At 35.6% G+C, this 17,203-nt stretch overlaps 2 protein-coding genes across 3 annotated transcripts in view; both read right to left on the reverse strand.

The window, feature by feature from the left end:
- The window catches only part of aacs (acetoacetyl-CoA synthetase), a 41,823-nt gene extending 28,060 nt beyond the window's left edge, over positions 1 to 13,763 (reverse strand). Inside the window, exons 1-7 of the mRNA XM_084113553.1 lie at positions 13,471 to 13,763; positions 12,099 to 12,202; positions 9,635 to 9,755; positions 5,972 to 6,085; positions 2,542 to 2,639; positions 445 to 559; positions 247 to 328 (exon numbers count right to left, since the gene is read on the reverse strand). Of these exons, the coding sequence (XP_083969679.1) occupies positions 247 to 328; positions 445 to 559; positions 2,542 to 2,639; positions 5,972 to 6,085; positions 9,635 to 9,755; positions 12,099 to 12,202; positions 13,471 to 13,603 (767 nt within the window). The 5' untranslated portion in view covers positions 13,604 to 13,763. The remainder of the gene's footprint in view (positions 1 to 246; positions 329 to 444; positions 560 to 2,541; positions 2,640 to 5,971; positions 6,086 to 9,634; positions 9,756 to 12,098; positions 12,203 to 13,470) is intronic.
- Positions 13,764 to 17,005: 3,242 nt separating this feature from the next.
- Positions 17,006 to 17,203, reverse strand: part of bri3bp (bri3 binding protein) — a 4,790-nt gene continuing 4,592 nt past the window's right edge. For both annotated transcript variants that reach the window (XM_084113466.1, XM_084113465.1), the window contains one exon: positions 17,006 to 17,203. This exon is cut by the window's right edge. The gene's annotated coding sequence lies outside the window, so the exon portion shown is untranslated.

Here is a 17,203-nt window from a genome sequence, read left to right on the forward strand (position 1 = left end):
TCCTTTAAAAAAACAAAACAAAAAAAAACTCACTGACGTTTGAACAGTAGTGTACGCATGTAGGAAAGCTTAGTCATTTATACTACATATTTATACTACATACATATTTATTAATACAAGTACATTATACCTGAAACTCCTAATCATTGCATGACTCAATCTATGTTTGATGATGTTGAGACATTACAAATGAACACATTTTGTCAAGTGAATTGAACTTTTGTTAGCACACATAGATGCACATACCTGTTGGGAATCTTAGAGAGGTCTGTTTCTTGTCGAGAGCGAACGTATGGAATGACCACAACCTTCTTCAGGTCAGGGAGACCTGAGAGAGTTGATGGGGGGACAATTATATGAGGCTCCATGAAATGCAAACATATCAACAAGACGACATGATGGGAAAAACCTAGCTGTGCGTGAGCTGAAATGTGTGCTTTATACCTTTAACAACGTTCTGGAGTTTCTCCATATGGTCGTGCTGCTTGCCGTTATACACAACAGCTGCTACTGAGAATAGCAACTTGGGCTGGATCTGAGAAATTCTGTCTAGCACTCCCTGAAGAGGAAAAGAGAGACATGAAAGACAACACAGGAGTAAAGATACATACACACAATAGGCTGTATTTGTTTTTTTTACTTTATATATTAATATACTCAATATATATCACAAAAAATAATATGCTATATACACTATATAGTCACTACTGTTCAAAAACATTTGGGGTCAGTAAGATTTTTTTTCTTAACAAAATAGTATGTTTATTTAGCAAGGATGCATTCAATTGATCAAAAGTGACAGTAAAGACTTTTGCATTGTTACAAAAGATTTTCAAATCAATGCTGTTCTTTTAAACTTTCTATTTACAAAAGAATCGTGAAAAAAATTCACACGCAGATAATAATAAGAAACGTTTTGTGAGCATAAGAGACTTCTTTCAAAAACATTTTTTAAATCTTACTGACCCCAAACATTTGAACAGTAGTATATAACCAATGCAGCAATGTGATATAGTACCCCATCTTAACCACAGGGGGCAGCAGTGTATGTACAGAGTTCATTTTAGTCATTAAGCAATGGAGAATCTATGTTGCTTTAGCTGCTAAAGGCAGTCCTATTAATGGAATAGCCACAGCCCAGGGAGGGATTTAGACTTACTTTAATCTCCTCATAGGAGAGTGTATGTGAGAGAGACACAGAGTGGCAGGAGCGAGAGGAAAAGTGTGTGCATGTCTGACAGAGTGTTTGACATAGCTCACAGGTCAACACACACATTTGAAGACAGTGAGAATTGATGGTTAGATGGCCTACTTTTTTGTACGCGGGAGCCGACATGTTGCAATAATATGGCCAATTCAATGTAACTATTTATATTTTATCACTTTCGCTTGTGGGATAAATAGAGTGCATTTAACAGAAATGACTACAAGACACTGGTAGCTCATGACAACAACTGCACCAGTGTAAGTACGAAGGCATGTGGGCATTTGAATGCCGGGTCAGCGTGGTACAGCAATGCCTGGCAGCCGAGGGAAAATGGAGGCATTCTTTCTGCCGAAATCCAAATCTGAGGTTCCTACATCAGGTAACCGCAGACAGACGAAAAGGATTTCTCCTTGCCACTGACTAGATACATCAGTGTTCATTGAGAGCATTTAATTTCTCTATTTATTATTTATTAAAATGATCAACTTGGCACTTTAAATTTCAGTGACTGAAGCTGAAGGTCAGCCAAATGATTTGCTGTATGAAATACTTTGCAACTGTTCAAAAGTGTAGGGCCAGTAGGAGTATAAATTAACTCTTTCATTCAGCAAGGATGCAATAAATTGACAGTAAAGACATTTATAATGTTACAAAAAGAGATCCATTTCAAATAAATGTTGTTCTTTTGAACTTTCTATTCATCATACAAATCCTGAAAAAAGTATAACGCTTTCCACCAAAATATTAAGTAGCACAATTGGTTTCAACATTGATACTAATAATAAATGTTTCTTGAGCAGCAAATCAGCATATTAGAATCATTTGTGAAGGATCATGCAACACTGAAAATTCAACTTTGCCCTCACAGGAATAAATGAATGAATAATACATATTAAAATAGAAAACTGGTATTTTATTTCATAAATAATATTTTCACAATATGACTGTTTTAACTGTATTTTAATCAAATAAATGCAGCCTTAGTGAGCATAAGAGATTTTTTTTTTTTATCTTACCAACCCCAAACTTTAGAACAGTGTGTACATAAAAAATAAATAAAGTGGCCATGCATGTGTGTTTGAAATCTGTCAGCATTATAATTTCATACTTTCTGAACATCACTGTGAAAGTGAAATACCTTTCTGACCTGATCTAGCCTGTATAGTATGTTAGATGTTCTGATGATCCAGAGCTCACAGAAAAAATTAAGTTGTTTCTACACACTAACTGCATACTTCATACAATTAAAGTAGTAGTTTACGATAGTAGTAGTAGTAGTAGTAGTAGTAGTAGTATAGTACACTATACAACCACTATGTATGTAAAGCTCTTACATTGACACCAAAATCTGGAGAGGTTGAACTCCAGATGGCACCTATACTTGCTGTAGCGAGCATGGCCTCAACAGCATGAATCCCATTGGGCAGATATCCTGAGGTAAAGAGAGTGAGAATATATCAGACAAAATTACATTAGAAACAGCAATGCATCACCTGAATTGTGCAAGAATAACTCTTAAGAGATGCAAGTTAATTTAGCGAGCACTCAGCAAGCACAATATATTAAATGATCTTCAGAAATACTGTGCTTTTACTGGCAAAAGAGATGATAACTGAAAATATTACACAAGGGGGAAAATGATAAATACAGCACCTAAAAAGTAACGCTTACATACAGTCGCAGTTTTACTAAAAAAGGAAGTATATTTCAATACACTTTCAATATACTTGACCAAAGTGACTCGTGGAGGCAATAATATTTAAGTTGAGCATCCAATCTGGAGCCGAAAGGAGTAAAGTTTAGCAGAAACAGTTTGGGTTGCTTGGCTAGGTTATAATCAAGATTTACTGGAAGAAAAAAAAGATAAGAAAATAGCTTGAATTATACATTTAAAATATAGCTGAAGCAAAGACACATAAATGTTACAATTAAATTAACTATATATATTAATTTTTTACTTTGATAAGAAATCACCTTCCCAAAATACTTGGTTTAAACGCAAATTATATTGTGTATTGAACAAAATAGAGAGAGCAAAGATAGAAAGATACAGAATAGAAACAGTGTCCATTAGCTAAATGATACTGTGGCAATAAGGCCAGGCCTCATCAGCAAAGTGGCCATTTATTCACTCCTACTCATACACACACACACACGCTGTAAATCAAGGAACAGACAAGGACATTTTAGTTGAGAGAAACACACTTTACACATGAACACACAGAACCGCACACCCTAACAGGATCAATATACTCAGCCTTTGTAAACTTCTACTCTTTTACTTCATACAACACACACTTGCTCAGAAAAGACACACCTCTATGAACACACAGTTATGTTTGCATCCACGTAGACGTACTTATAAAAACAGTAAACACACACACACATACCCTTTCCTAAACTGTCATTACCACTTCTGTTTTTAAATATAGCTAATAATAATAATTATCATGATTACAGACAAACTGTATTGAACTGAATGCACTTTATTGTCCTGCTAAGGGAAGTTTGTGTTTGTGTGTATATAAATATTTAGGCCATGTGCAGGCCATGGGAGATGTTCAACTTACTTTCATGTTCATCAAACCATTCTGTCAGAAGTCTTGCTGTGTGTATTGGTGCATTATCATGCTGATACACAGCATAAACTTCAGGGTACAATGTCTGAACCATGGTCCATTGGGTGCACGTGGTCCTCCAGAATGGTTCAGTTGTCCTTGGCAGTGAAATTGCACCCATCAAGCACAGTAGGGAATGCCATGATGTTGCAGCCCAAACATCACTGATGTTGATGTGATGTGGGAAAGAGTGAAGGAGGACTCAGAGAATATTATATGTTTCAAGTTGTCCACAGCCCAATATTTGCACTGTTGGCACCACTGAAACCGGCATTTGGCATTGGGACGAGTGACCAAAGGTTCGGCTATAGCAGCCAGATCATGAATATTGACTCTGTGAAGCTCACGACAAACAGTTTTGGTGGAAACAGGAGAGAGGTGCAGCTGGTGCACATTTAAATCCGCAGTGAGCTGGGCAGCTGTGGTTTTATGATTTTTGGATACAATCAGAATTGGTACCTTGACATCCCTTTCAGACGACAGCTTCCTCTTGCTTCGACAGTTACTCCTGCTTAATGCGGTTTGTCCTACGTGGTGGTGTGCCGACATCACCCTGGATACCATAGCTCTCGATCACAAAGACTTGCTGTCCTGGTCACAGATGAGCCAGCGAGACGCGCTGTACGGCTGTGTACAGCTTTATGTACAGCAGTGCTATTGCTCTGCTAATTCAACCTTCACACTCTGCTCTTACTTATTGAATGTAAAATCAGTGAAGATTGGCCACCAGGCCAAAACATATATAGGTATGAAACCTCCAACACTATATTGGCCAGTGTTTCAATTTCACTGTCCAACCCATGTATATGTGCATGTCAGTTGTTCTTTTTAATAGTCAACTTATTTTTGGATCATCAGTCATCAACCGTGGTAAACACTGGTCACAGGCACAAAGATGTAGGCTACTTTGTCATGTTTTCAGGCCATTTCAAGTTTGAATTTTTTACGTGCCAAAGCGGTGATATCCAAGTGTCTGCATCGTTTGTTTACTTTTTAATTAGTCTTCCCATTAACGCCATAATGTTGTTCATTCAGACCGATATGCGCACGCGCACGAAAACAAAAGGTGGGATTTATTGCACAATCCAATAAATTCCAATCATATCACGGAGGCATTGCCTCCTCTCACATTCATTCTCAATTACCCCTCATCAAACCCAGCACACGCTTTAGGGGGTCTGTTAAAAGTCAATGGGCTCAGGGGAGGCAAGAGAGACGCGGTGTCCCACTGTAACTTTACCTAAGGGTGTCGCTGTTGGACAGCGTTACTTTAGAAAAACAAGTCATTTATACACTTTAGTGACATCTTTATACACATCTAGTTTATAGTTCATGATACTTTTACTTTTCCTGAATTGTCTCCATTTTATCAGATTTAGCCTTCTGTGGATTTTCAAATCATCTCCAAAGAACAGCATAATGTATCTGTATGTCATGTGACTCATGAAACAATCTTGATTGTCTCTTTGGAGTACAACTGTAAAAAATCTATTACTCTATAGGGACTTGTATGAATAAATCTATGTGTGTAAATCACTGAAATGGCCTCCTCCCATTTACAGCCAATGACCAGCACTGCAGATAATGAACCCAGAATGACATCAGCGATTACACAATCTATTTTTCCCCCTCTCACATCACCCACATAAAGACACCATTACTCACACACGCGGTCACAGTGGAGGGCAGAGACGACTCGGGCATCTGAGCTTCTGACCAACCTCCAGCTTCAGCTTGGAAATGTCTGAATGCACTTAAGTTTTAAATCTGAAAAGACTAATTACCCCTGCCACGGTATAACTGCACTACACTTATTCTCCAATCAATAGCCATGAATGGCCCTGGCTGAACCCCAAATCTGAGACAGAAAAGGGGAGTTTGTGATTTTAGGAGCGACTGTCTGGCTCCCAAAGTTGGAACACTTATAAAGACAAACGAGGACAGAAAGAATAAGCAAAGAAAGAGGGCAGGAAAAACAGGTTAGAGCGCCCAAGCCTGATGCAATATAAAACAGTGTGTTAGATTTGCTTGTATTTGGCCAAGTATTGGCTTGTATTTCCTCATCCCACTACTGTCAAATGGGTGACTGAGAAAGCACAACACAAATACAGAGACACAATGAAAGAGAAAAGGAGGTGACACTCACCTACGACCCTGTCTCCAGTTTTGATGCCCATCTTCCTCATGGCGGCAGCGAAGAGAGCGACATCACGCCTCAGCTCTCCGAAAGTCACCTTGACGATCTCCTCATTCGCCTCAGCTACATACACACAAAAATCACTTTAAGAAACAAATCTCAATCATGCCAAAAAGACATGACAGCGAAAAACAAAACAATTTTTTTTAATAATAATAATAATAATAAACACTATCATTTAAAATGTTAGGGTCAGTAAGATTTTTTAAATGTTTTTGAAGAAGTCTCTTTTGCTCACAAAGGCTGCATTTATTTGATCAAAAATACAGTAATATTGTGAAGTATTATTACAATTTAAAATAACCGTAATATTTTATATATTATATTAAACCGTTAAATTAAATACATTTAATTTATTCCAGTGATGACAAAGCTGAATTTCAGCAGACATTACCTTTCAGAGTCACATGATCCTTCAGAAATCATTCTAATAAGTTGATTTGATGCTTTATTATTATCAATGTTGCAAACCATTGTGCTGCTTAAAAATTCTGTAAAAAAAAAACAAAAAAAAACTCTCTCTTTTTCTGGATTCTATGATGAATAGGAAGTTCAAAAGAACAGCTTTTATTTGAAATAGAAATATTTTGTAACATTATACGTGTTACTGACACTGTTGATCAATTGAATGCATCCTTGATGAATAAAAGTACTATTTTCTTTCAACAACAATAACAAAAAAATATCTTACAGACACCTCAAACCTTTGACCGGTACTGTATGTAAAATGATTGTTGTTTATTATTATCATTAATAAATCAACATTAAGCTTACATTATCAGTAAATATCAACACACTAACTTTAATGAGCAGCGAGAGAATTCTTTGCCATCCGTGACTGTGGTGTAACTGATATATCGCAGTCAACCCGTTCATTTTTTCCATTACTGTGTGTAATCAGTAAATCAATTGAAATAATGTCTGGATCCGAAATTCCATACTTTACTATATAGTAGGTGAAAAACATTATCTGACAAGAGAAGTATGTTCGAATTTACAGTACTCATAAAATAGTAGGCAAAAAGTACCTGGATGACTGACTACTTCCAGCCACTACTTCTGCAGTGTGCATACAATGGACACTTTACTATCCCATGAGGCCACAAGAGAGGATTTATGAATGCCAATGACACTGGTAGGTCACATGATAATGACAACATGGCGAATGTAGTTCGTCCGAATTTCATTCATACTACATTTCACGCGGCCATGAAATTATTCAAAATAAGTACCTACTTAAAAGAGTAGGCGATTTTGGATGCAGCCAAAGTGTTAAATTCAATCAGAATCCTTTCAGGTAAATTATCCCCCCCGTTTCACGAAGACAAACCAATGACGCAGGTACACTTCTGATAGATGCCACTTTGGTAATTACATCCGCTCAATCCTGGGCCGCATCAGGACATCAATCACAATATAAAAGCACAACTATGCGCACCCCGCCCCGCGCCCCTACATGGACACTAAAACCACAAATCAAATTACAGACAGCATAATTCATTTAGTGTTACATTAGCCAGAGGTCTGCAATGACAGATTCTATCAATAAAGATAAAACACACAAAAACACACATGCACACAGTGCTGTTGCTATTTTAAAGCAGCCATTTGTGTATAAGGTCAAACGGACAATGGCTCAAGGAGATCAGCAGAGATACAGAGTTTTGAATCAGGAGATATTTGTGTGGCATCTGGTCATGGAGATATAGTTAATAAAATGTGTAATGAACTGTTTAACAAAAAAAAACAAAAAGCTGCATTGTCAACCAGGGTTTACGGTCAACGTCACAAGTTGTTGTAGGTCTTAGATAAATATTATTGCTTGAGGGTGCAGTTTGAGAGCGTGGAGTGAGTCACGGTCATCAGTTTTTATATCACCTGAATTACCGCCACCGCATTCAGGTCTACTGAATCTGATTATGTCATTGTGACTTCAGTGGTGATGCCCAGGTGACCAAGTCATTCAATGAAACTACTGAATATAATATTCACAGCTGCAAATAATGCAGAACTGAAATTTTTATTGAAAGTAAATAAATAGTATAGACATATATTCAGTTACTTTATAAAACCCTCAGCATAATGAAGCTTCAGATTTTCATCACTGCATTCACCAACTAAGGGACAGTAATAAACCAAAACTGAAGGATCGGGATCAACCTAAAAAGGTGTATTTTGCAATAGTCAGCAGCTTACTGTGCTTATTCAGCATTACAGTACACTACACTACTGTTCAAAAGCGTTGGGGTTGGCAGGATTTAAACTTTTCTTCTTTTTTTAAAGAAGTCTCTTTTGCTCAGCAATGGCTGCATTTATTTGATCAAAATACAGTAAAAATAGAGTAATATTGTGAAATATTAAAAGAACTTAAAATAACTGTTTTCTATTTTAATAAATTTAAAATGCAATTTATTCCTGTAATACAAAGCTGAATTTTCAGCATCATTACTCCAGTCTTCAGTGTCACATGATCCTTCAGAAATCATTATGATATGCTGATTTGGATTTCTTATTATTATCAATGTTGAAAACAGTTGTGCTGCTTAATTTTTTTTTTTGGAATCTTTTATAATAAAAAAATTCAGGATCCTTTGATGAATAGAAAGTTCACACAAACAACATTTATTTAAAATAGAACAGGGTATCGGATATCGGGTATCTTGCAGGGTATCTTTTTTTTATATATTTTTTATCTAATTTAAGGATTTTTAAGACCTTTTTAAGACCTAAGAACAAATTCAGAGTTCAAAAACAGGTTTTGACAAAAACAAAAAGTTGTATAAAATGAGAAACCTTTTTAAGAAAAGGGACGAGTGATTTTTAAATTATTACAATTCGCTCTCTGACAGTAGCTGGCACTTATGGAACAGCAGAAATATAACCATTACTCTGGTAAACCCTGTATACAAAGCAGTTGTGGTTATTTAAAACAATAGTGCATCATTAGCAATCTCCATTCGCTTGGCATAAATCAGCAGTATTCATTGATTGTGAACTGCTCTGAAACCATGAGCCTGAAGAATGCACAAAAGCATCACGTACTTGCTTTGAAACGTGCAGTGCTCACATTTATTTAAATAAATCATTGCCTTTTGAAGTTTAATAATCACATTTAGACATATTGCGACTCCTGTTTTTCCTTCCCCAAAATTTAAGACCTCTTGAAATGATAATTAAGACTTCTTATACCAACTAAAATATTTAAGACTTTTTATGGCCTTAAATTTGATCACTAAAAACCTGAAAAGACTTTTAAGACTCTTTAAGGACCCTGATAGAAATATTTTGTAACATCATAAATGTCTTTACTGTCACTTATGTTTTACTGTATCCTTGCTGGGGGAAAAAGCATCCATTAAAAAAATATTACTGACCCAAACTTTTGAACATTGAACAGTAGTTTAAGTTTATAACTGGATATGAAATATTCATTTGAGATGCGAGAAGACCAAGCGTGATACGGGAGACATGAAACTAGCAAAGTGCAGAAAATGTGCTTCCCAGGGACAATCATAGTTTGTGTAAAAAAATAAATAAATAAAACAGTTTGGCCACAGAATGCCGATTATGCATTGTAATAAACTTGGGTAGCTCAGAGATTAGTTTTCATACTTGCAGCATAGAGAGCCACTTTGTCCTGGTCTTTGTGTTTGAGAAGGTTCTCTGCATAATTCAGTCTGCTGCCTTTAAACCACTCAGGTGCATCCGATATCCTTTTAGAAACATCAACCACCTGAAACAGAGAGTGAGCAGAGTCACACGTCATCCTGTTTAATAGAGCACATTTTTCTTCTTCTTTTCTTCAAGCAACTATTCGTCATTTTGAGACAGTAATATTTTAGTATTTTTATATACTTATTAAAGTTCCCCCTATTATGCTTTTTCAAACATTACCTTTCACGCAGTGTGTAATATAGCTGTTTGTGAAAGTAAAATGTCTGAAAAGTTTTAAAGATCAAAGTGCTCAACAAATGAAGTTATTGTCTCCTAAAAGAAAGAATTGATTCTGAACCGCCAAAATGAGTCATCAGCAATTCCAGCCTCACTTCCTGAACATACCTATGTAACAATGTGACAAATTTGCATAATGCCAGTCTATGGTCTACTTTGAACCACCCTAAAACACTGTAGTTATACCGTAGCTGAGGCCTGGAAGAGGATTTGAGAATTTGGTTTGTGTTATTGACATGTTGAGAAGACTCAAAATCTTTTGATTAGGATTTGCGCTGGAATTGATACGGGGGAAAAAAAACGACAGCATCGTTACTGTTCGTATCACTGTGTATCAAGTGCTGAGGAAGCCTCCGGAGCTGAAATTCAGATATGGTAATAAGCGTTTAGTTTACGACACAAGCTAAGCGGTAGACCAATCACAACAGCCTGGGCAGTCTGACCAATCAGAGCAGAGTAGCAGTCAGAAAGAAGAGTTTAGAGAGACTGAATCTTCAACTAATTATTTTCAGACTCTTTAAGAAATAAGGTGATGTGCAATGTATATTATTAGAGAATAGAAGTGTTGTTTTTTTTTTGGGGGGGGGGGGGGGGGGGGGGGGGGGGTTACCTTGGATGCATGTAAACCTGTTGTAGGAGACCTCCAAAACTAAATTAGGAACCTTTAAAAATGCCATAATAGGGGCACTTTAATATTTTGAAATATCAGTTTTCATTTTAATGTTTGTTTTAGTAATTTTATTAAGTGCTTTTGGCATTTTTACTAGTTTTTTATATTTCTATTCAGCTTTATTTTTACTTATTTATATTTTATTTTATTTCAGCTTTATTTCAATGAATAAAAAATGGTTTTAACAAGTGGTTTTAATAACACTGGTTTGAGAGAAGACTACCTTAGCAAACTTGTTGCAACATCTTGGCTACCACCCTAGTATCGTGATGTAGGCACACACACACCCTTCCCAATTTCAGAAAATGTAAAAATCTAGTTAGTTTCAAGGAATAGTTCACCCAAAAAAATATCCCACAATTTACTCCTAACACAACGTACGGCCGTTGCTGTGAACCAGTGATTATAGTTTATAAAGTTTTAATATGGATATTTTTCTTGCAAAAGACATTGCTTCCCTTTAGAAGGCATTAATTAACCTAATGGAGCTGTATGGATTACTTTTATGATGGATGGATGCGCTTTTTGGAGCTTCTGGCACTATTCAATGCCATTTCAAAGCTGGGAAGAGCCAGGATATTATTTAATATAACTCCGATTGTGTTCGGCTGAAAGAAAAAAAAAAATCATATACACAAAGGATGGCTTGAAGGCGAGTAAAATATGGGATAATTTTTTGAGTGAACTATTCCTTTTACTACACAAACCTGTCGCAATCCATGTTGTCATACAATCGAATAATAAAACAAACTTTGAGTCAGCAAATAATCAACAGAGAGCATGCAGTAAAAATAAAATGGTTGAGAAGGTTGTAGATAGAAAGCCTTATATAGACTGTGTTATTTTATTATGTGTTATCACATGACACTCCTTAAGTAAAATTACAGCTCTCTAAGACGGAAAAGCCCTAACACACCTTCTCAACCAGAGATATGGTATGAGCTTTAAATATTCTCAGCAGTAGGTCAGACAGTAGTACTAAATGGTAATAAATTCATAAATGATTTTCTAGTTAGGATTAATCTATGATTCATATGTGACTAATGAATTTGTTCATCATCTATGTCATATACGTGCAATAGATCTCCACATAAATAAGATAATAAATACAGTTAAGGTTCACAATATTTTTCAACCTAAATAACACTCATTACACAAAAAGAAACGACAAACAAAAAAAAACGTAGTACTAAATGGTAATAAATTCATAAATGTTTACTAGTTAGGATTTATCTATGATTCATATGTGACTAATGAATTTGACCATCATCTATGTCATTTATTGCACGTATACCTCCACATAAATAAGATAATAAATATAGTTAAGGTTCACAATATTTGTCAACCTAAATTACACAACAAGAAACCTTTTAAATACCTGTATATTTAAATCTGAAAAAGTTGATTAATACTGTATATATAAAGAAGGCCAAAAGGTTGAAAAAATAAACCAACCTCCTCATACATCTTTGAGCAGGCGATGCCACAGAATGACCAAACCTGCGCCCAGAACTCCGGATAACTGTCCACGGACCACTGATACAGGTCATTATAGTTAGCTTCAACATAAAAGAGACATTTATTGAAGGTACCATTAGACATAATACATGCCATTATTTAATAGATAGAAATCAGGACTTGGTCCATGCAATATTCAGATTTGTGGTCAACTGTTGAGGGTTTTTCAATGGGCAATTCCTAAATCATTACATTTGGCCCCCTACTTTTTGTTTTGTTATTTTTTACTATTTACTTCTATCAATTTTGGAAATTTTAATTGTCCAGTATTATTTGATTAGTAACACATAAGTAAAAAATAGGGGTCAAAATATAATCATTTAAGAATTAACTATTGACTACTAATCTGAATATTGCATGTTCCCTTTAAATAGGTATAGACTTTAAAAGGGATAGCCTATGTCCATGCAATATTCAGATTAGTAGTCAACCGTTGTGGGTTTTTACATTGGTAATTCTTAATTACTAGCAAATATTTAAAAAATGTAATATCAATTCCAGTTTAACTGGTATCAGTTGAAGACACAAGTACTGAACCTACTATATCAGTGAGGTACTAATGGGTGCAACATTTATTGAAACATTTTTAATCTTACTAGTAAGATTTTTCATTTGCCTATGAATACTAATCAAAGTGTATTGTTGCTATCTAAACCACAGATGTCCATCCCATAGTAGCAAATTAGTAAGTACTAGTATGTCAGGAAAATCTGAATACTGTATGAACTGTCTTATGAATAGTGACTAAAAAATATACTATAGTATAATATGAGTACTAGTAACATACAAATAGATCCAGTAGTAGTTCGTTTTAAAGAATAAATGTTAAAGCAGTTTGTCATAGATGAAAATTATGTCATACGTGCTGAGATGCATGTACATGATGATACTGTGAAAACATATGGTCTTACAGCAAGTTAGAGCTATTCCATGTCTGATCAGAAATACTGGTTTTACAACTCTTAATGTCTATGCATTCAATGCATTGACACGCAGTAGAATGGCATGTATGAAAGACCAGTAATATGTGTCCAGACATCCGTTGTTAAGCAATTGAAAGAGTTAAATACACAAAATGGATCCTGGAGAAAATGTAGAGGCCCAAAAATTGCATCTGAAAGCATGGTTAACCTACTTGTTTTTGCATAAATGTGGCCAAAATATATAAACCATGACAATCCCAGGATGAGCTATTAATGAGATTAACTCTATACCATAGTACTGTGTTTTGTTTTCCTGTAGAACAGGGGTGTGTTGTTAGCTGAAATACTCGTCTGCCTTCATTCTAGCCCAGCCTGGCTCTACTCACCCAGATTCAACCCGAAGTCCCGATTCACTAGAGTCCGGAATCGGTCCATCTGTGTGTTTCGTTTAGAGTCCGGGTACCAGAGCACCTTTGACTCCATAATCTCCTCGCTGTTGGCCTCCGTGTCTTTAGACATGATCGGATGACACGCGCCGGTATGTCGTGAATAACCTGTAAAGACTGAAAGAAATGCACTACGGGAGTTGGACGAGCCGATCCGGTGATCGTGTATTGGTGCAGGTCAGACACATGGGTCATTTCCGAGCGTCAGCCGCACATAATCAACCAGGAGCAGCGGAAGCCCCGCCTACCGCGCAACCGCACACCACTCGCCAATCTCCACATGTTCTTCCGCTGCTCATGTAGTACTTAGGTTTTTACACAAATATATGATTCAGGAACAATTGAGTGTCTTTTTATTAATACATATTTTATTAAGATTAAGATTATTATTATTTTATTAAAACTAGCATTTGCATTTGTAAGGGGTATCTGCTTCATATATCAGACAGTGATGAGAAGGAAGTCCGATTGATATCTGCTAATCGGTTCTTTGGAAGTTCATTTCTGAGAACAGGTTTATTATTCGACGTCATGACACAATAACGTCATGTCTTCGTCCCTGACATCCCGTTGTGATATATGATGTTAAACGTTTAAATAAACCATTATGAGCACATAATGTCTATATAGCATTTGAAATTAATTTAGTAGCATTCCTTTTCTATCGCTTCAAATGGCAATAATAGTGTTGTCATGTAAGTTGTCCCAGTTCACTTTGTCGCAGTCATGATCTCGCTCATTTAAAACATAATGTAATTTAAACGTAACGTGAATATAAATAAAAACGTAAATATACATTTATAATAAAAAGATACTTTGATCAAAAGTTAAAAAAATGTGTTAAAAAATGTCATCGGTTCAATGAGTCAGTGACTCGAGAACCGTTCGGACAGATTCATTCAGACCCTTTTGCAAATGAATCGTTTATAGCTGTTTTTGTGAACCGATTCATCTGTTTGATTGAAAAGAGTCCACTCCAACAAAAAATAAAATAGAAAAATAAATTATCGGTAGGGGCATACATCGGGCTTTCCTTTATTGAACTTTATAAGGCGATGAAGTGCTGTCAACTGAAAAGGGTCATAAAAAACAATGGAGCTCATATATAAGTCTTCAGTCAGTTATTTAAACATTAGACTTTACCGTGATTAAACTATATTTAACAATACATAGCATTAAAGACATAGTTTCAATTTTAGAATTCTTACTGCCTCTAACGTGTTTCAATATATCTGGTTAATATAAAATACTTGCACTTGACCACTGACATCTAAAGGGTCTTGGATAAAGCTGTTTTGGCGGAGGAATATCGGACTGCTCCGCAATTAGCATTTCTTTTATTCCATTGGCTCCTAAAGCTGGCCTCACATCAGCCGAGACAGCAGCACGAGAGAAAGCAACATGGACAAACGGAGAAGCGAACCAATCAGAAGTCACACAGCCGTTCCGCCAATTCGGCCCACTGAAGCGCCCAGCCAATAGAAGGAGGGATCATGTAGAGGTGTGCCCAATCCAGAGCCTGCAGCCTGCCTGCAACATGATCTGATGGGGAAGGGAAAAATGTGAAAGGTTGTGTCTGTACTATATTTTCCATACATTTTGTTTGGATTTTATGCAGTCTATTTATTTATTTTAAACATTTTTGCACCAAAGGAAGGTATTATAGTATATAAAGAGCTGCTGAATTACTTTTGCAGGGTCAGTGATTGTCAAGGCCAATTTCATCAATATTTGTATAACATTTGGGAAATAGGAGTTGCTCCACAGATTGACAATGTAAACTTGTTTGTTTGTGATCAATGTGCTTAATTTCATTGAAATTGCTTTAGACAAAAGCATCTGCTAAATTCATAAAAGCAAGTGTACATTTCTTGAAGCTATAAAACAAATTTTTATATGAATGATTTCAAAATATACTGCTGGATCTGCAACCCATCAACTTTGATTTTCAGTTAACTTCTTGGCCATTGTTATTTGCCTAGATGCATATTACATAACTGCATATCAATCTTTATTTTATACTTGGCCTGAAATGACAATGTCCACTGCCTTGAAATATCTATCTATCTATCTATCTATCTATCTATCTATCTATCTATCTATCTATCTATCTATCTATCTATCTATCTATCTATCTATCTATCTATCTATCTATCTATCATCTATCTATCTATCTATCTGTCTATCTGTCTGTCTGTCTGTCTGTCTTAGTAAGACTGAAGTGGAGTCCATATGGCGTTAAAAATGTGCTTTCATAAAAGCGATGGGAACGGGGTCATGTCTGCACCCTCTGGGCACAACCAATAAAAAAGCAACAATGCTCAACATTATATACAAGCCAAATATGGGTATCTTAAAGGCACAGTGCTCCTTTTGATCGTTACATGTTGCATAAGCCTTTTAGACAGATTTGGATCAGCTCTCACAGGAATACAAGAGATGCATCTGGCAAAATACAATTTGCAAGAAAATTTCAGAGTGTCTTTGACAATGTAAACTGAAAAAAAGATATGATTATTATTATTATTATTATTTTTTAGAAAACTTCACCTGAGTGACATTTTTAATGTACAGTATGTTAAATTGCATGAGGATGGCAAAATCAAATGCCAAGTACAGCTAACATCATAGCTTTCACCTCTGGGTTATCAATGAGTTTCAATGCCAGCATTTACATAATGTTTTTTTCATTTGTGCATTTGATCTAGTGGACGGACTTCAGCACCACTGATAGTCTCATCAACTGTTTTTGCAAAGCAAACAGAACTCCTTAACATCCGAACTGCACATGGACCTTTAGGATGCCTGCTTAAACTCATCCATTGGGTTAGCTGTGTGTCAGACCAGACATGATTTAACCCTCTCCACTTATTAGAGCTTTAGAGAGTTCATATTAGGCCATTTGAACAGACAAATTAAGCAATGTTCAAACAAGTGCCTGTTGTGTCACGAATAACCTCCTAAATCCAATTTAGGTGAAGCAACTTTTTCATAAATGTTACAAAAGCTCAAACTGCAGTGTGAGCAAATATAATACAGACCCTTTCCAAAAAATTAGAATATCATGGAAAAGTTTATTTATTTCCATAATTCCATTCAAAACGTTAAACTTCCATAGATTATAGATTCATGGCCCACAACTTAAACGATTTCAAGTATTTAGTTGTTTATTTGTACATAATTTGGGCTTCCAGCTCATAAAACCCACGAAAACAGTTTTTGTTTTTTTATGAGCTGGAAGCCCAAATTATGTACAAATAAACAACTAAATACTTGGAATCGTTTAAGTTGTGGGCCCTGAATCTATAATCTATGGAAGTTTAACGTTTTGAATGGAATTATGGAAATAAATAAACTTTTCCATGATATTCTAATTTTTTGGAAAGGGTCTGTATATTACACTATTACTATCAGTCAGGTTGTAATATCTTTATATATATATATATATATATTTTAAAAAAAGAGTTCCCAAGACTTGTTGGTCAAATTGTATATTACATTTATTAAATCATTTTTGTACCTCCGTTTAATCTCAGAGAAAATTTTCATAAACACAAAAATATGACAAATAATACCACAGCAAGCAACATCGCAGGTGAACTACCCTGATAAAAATTATACAGTACAAAAGCAAACCTGATATAGAAATCTATACATACTATGCAAAGATACC

This window comes from Abramis brama, assembly GCF_963993115.1.
Source record: "Abramis brama genome assembly, chromosome: 5".
Lineage (NCBI taxonomy): Eukaryota > Metazoa > Chordata > Actinopteri > Cypriniformes > Leuciscidae > Abramis > Abramis brama.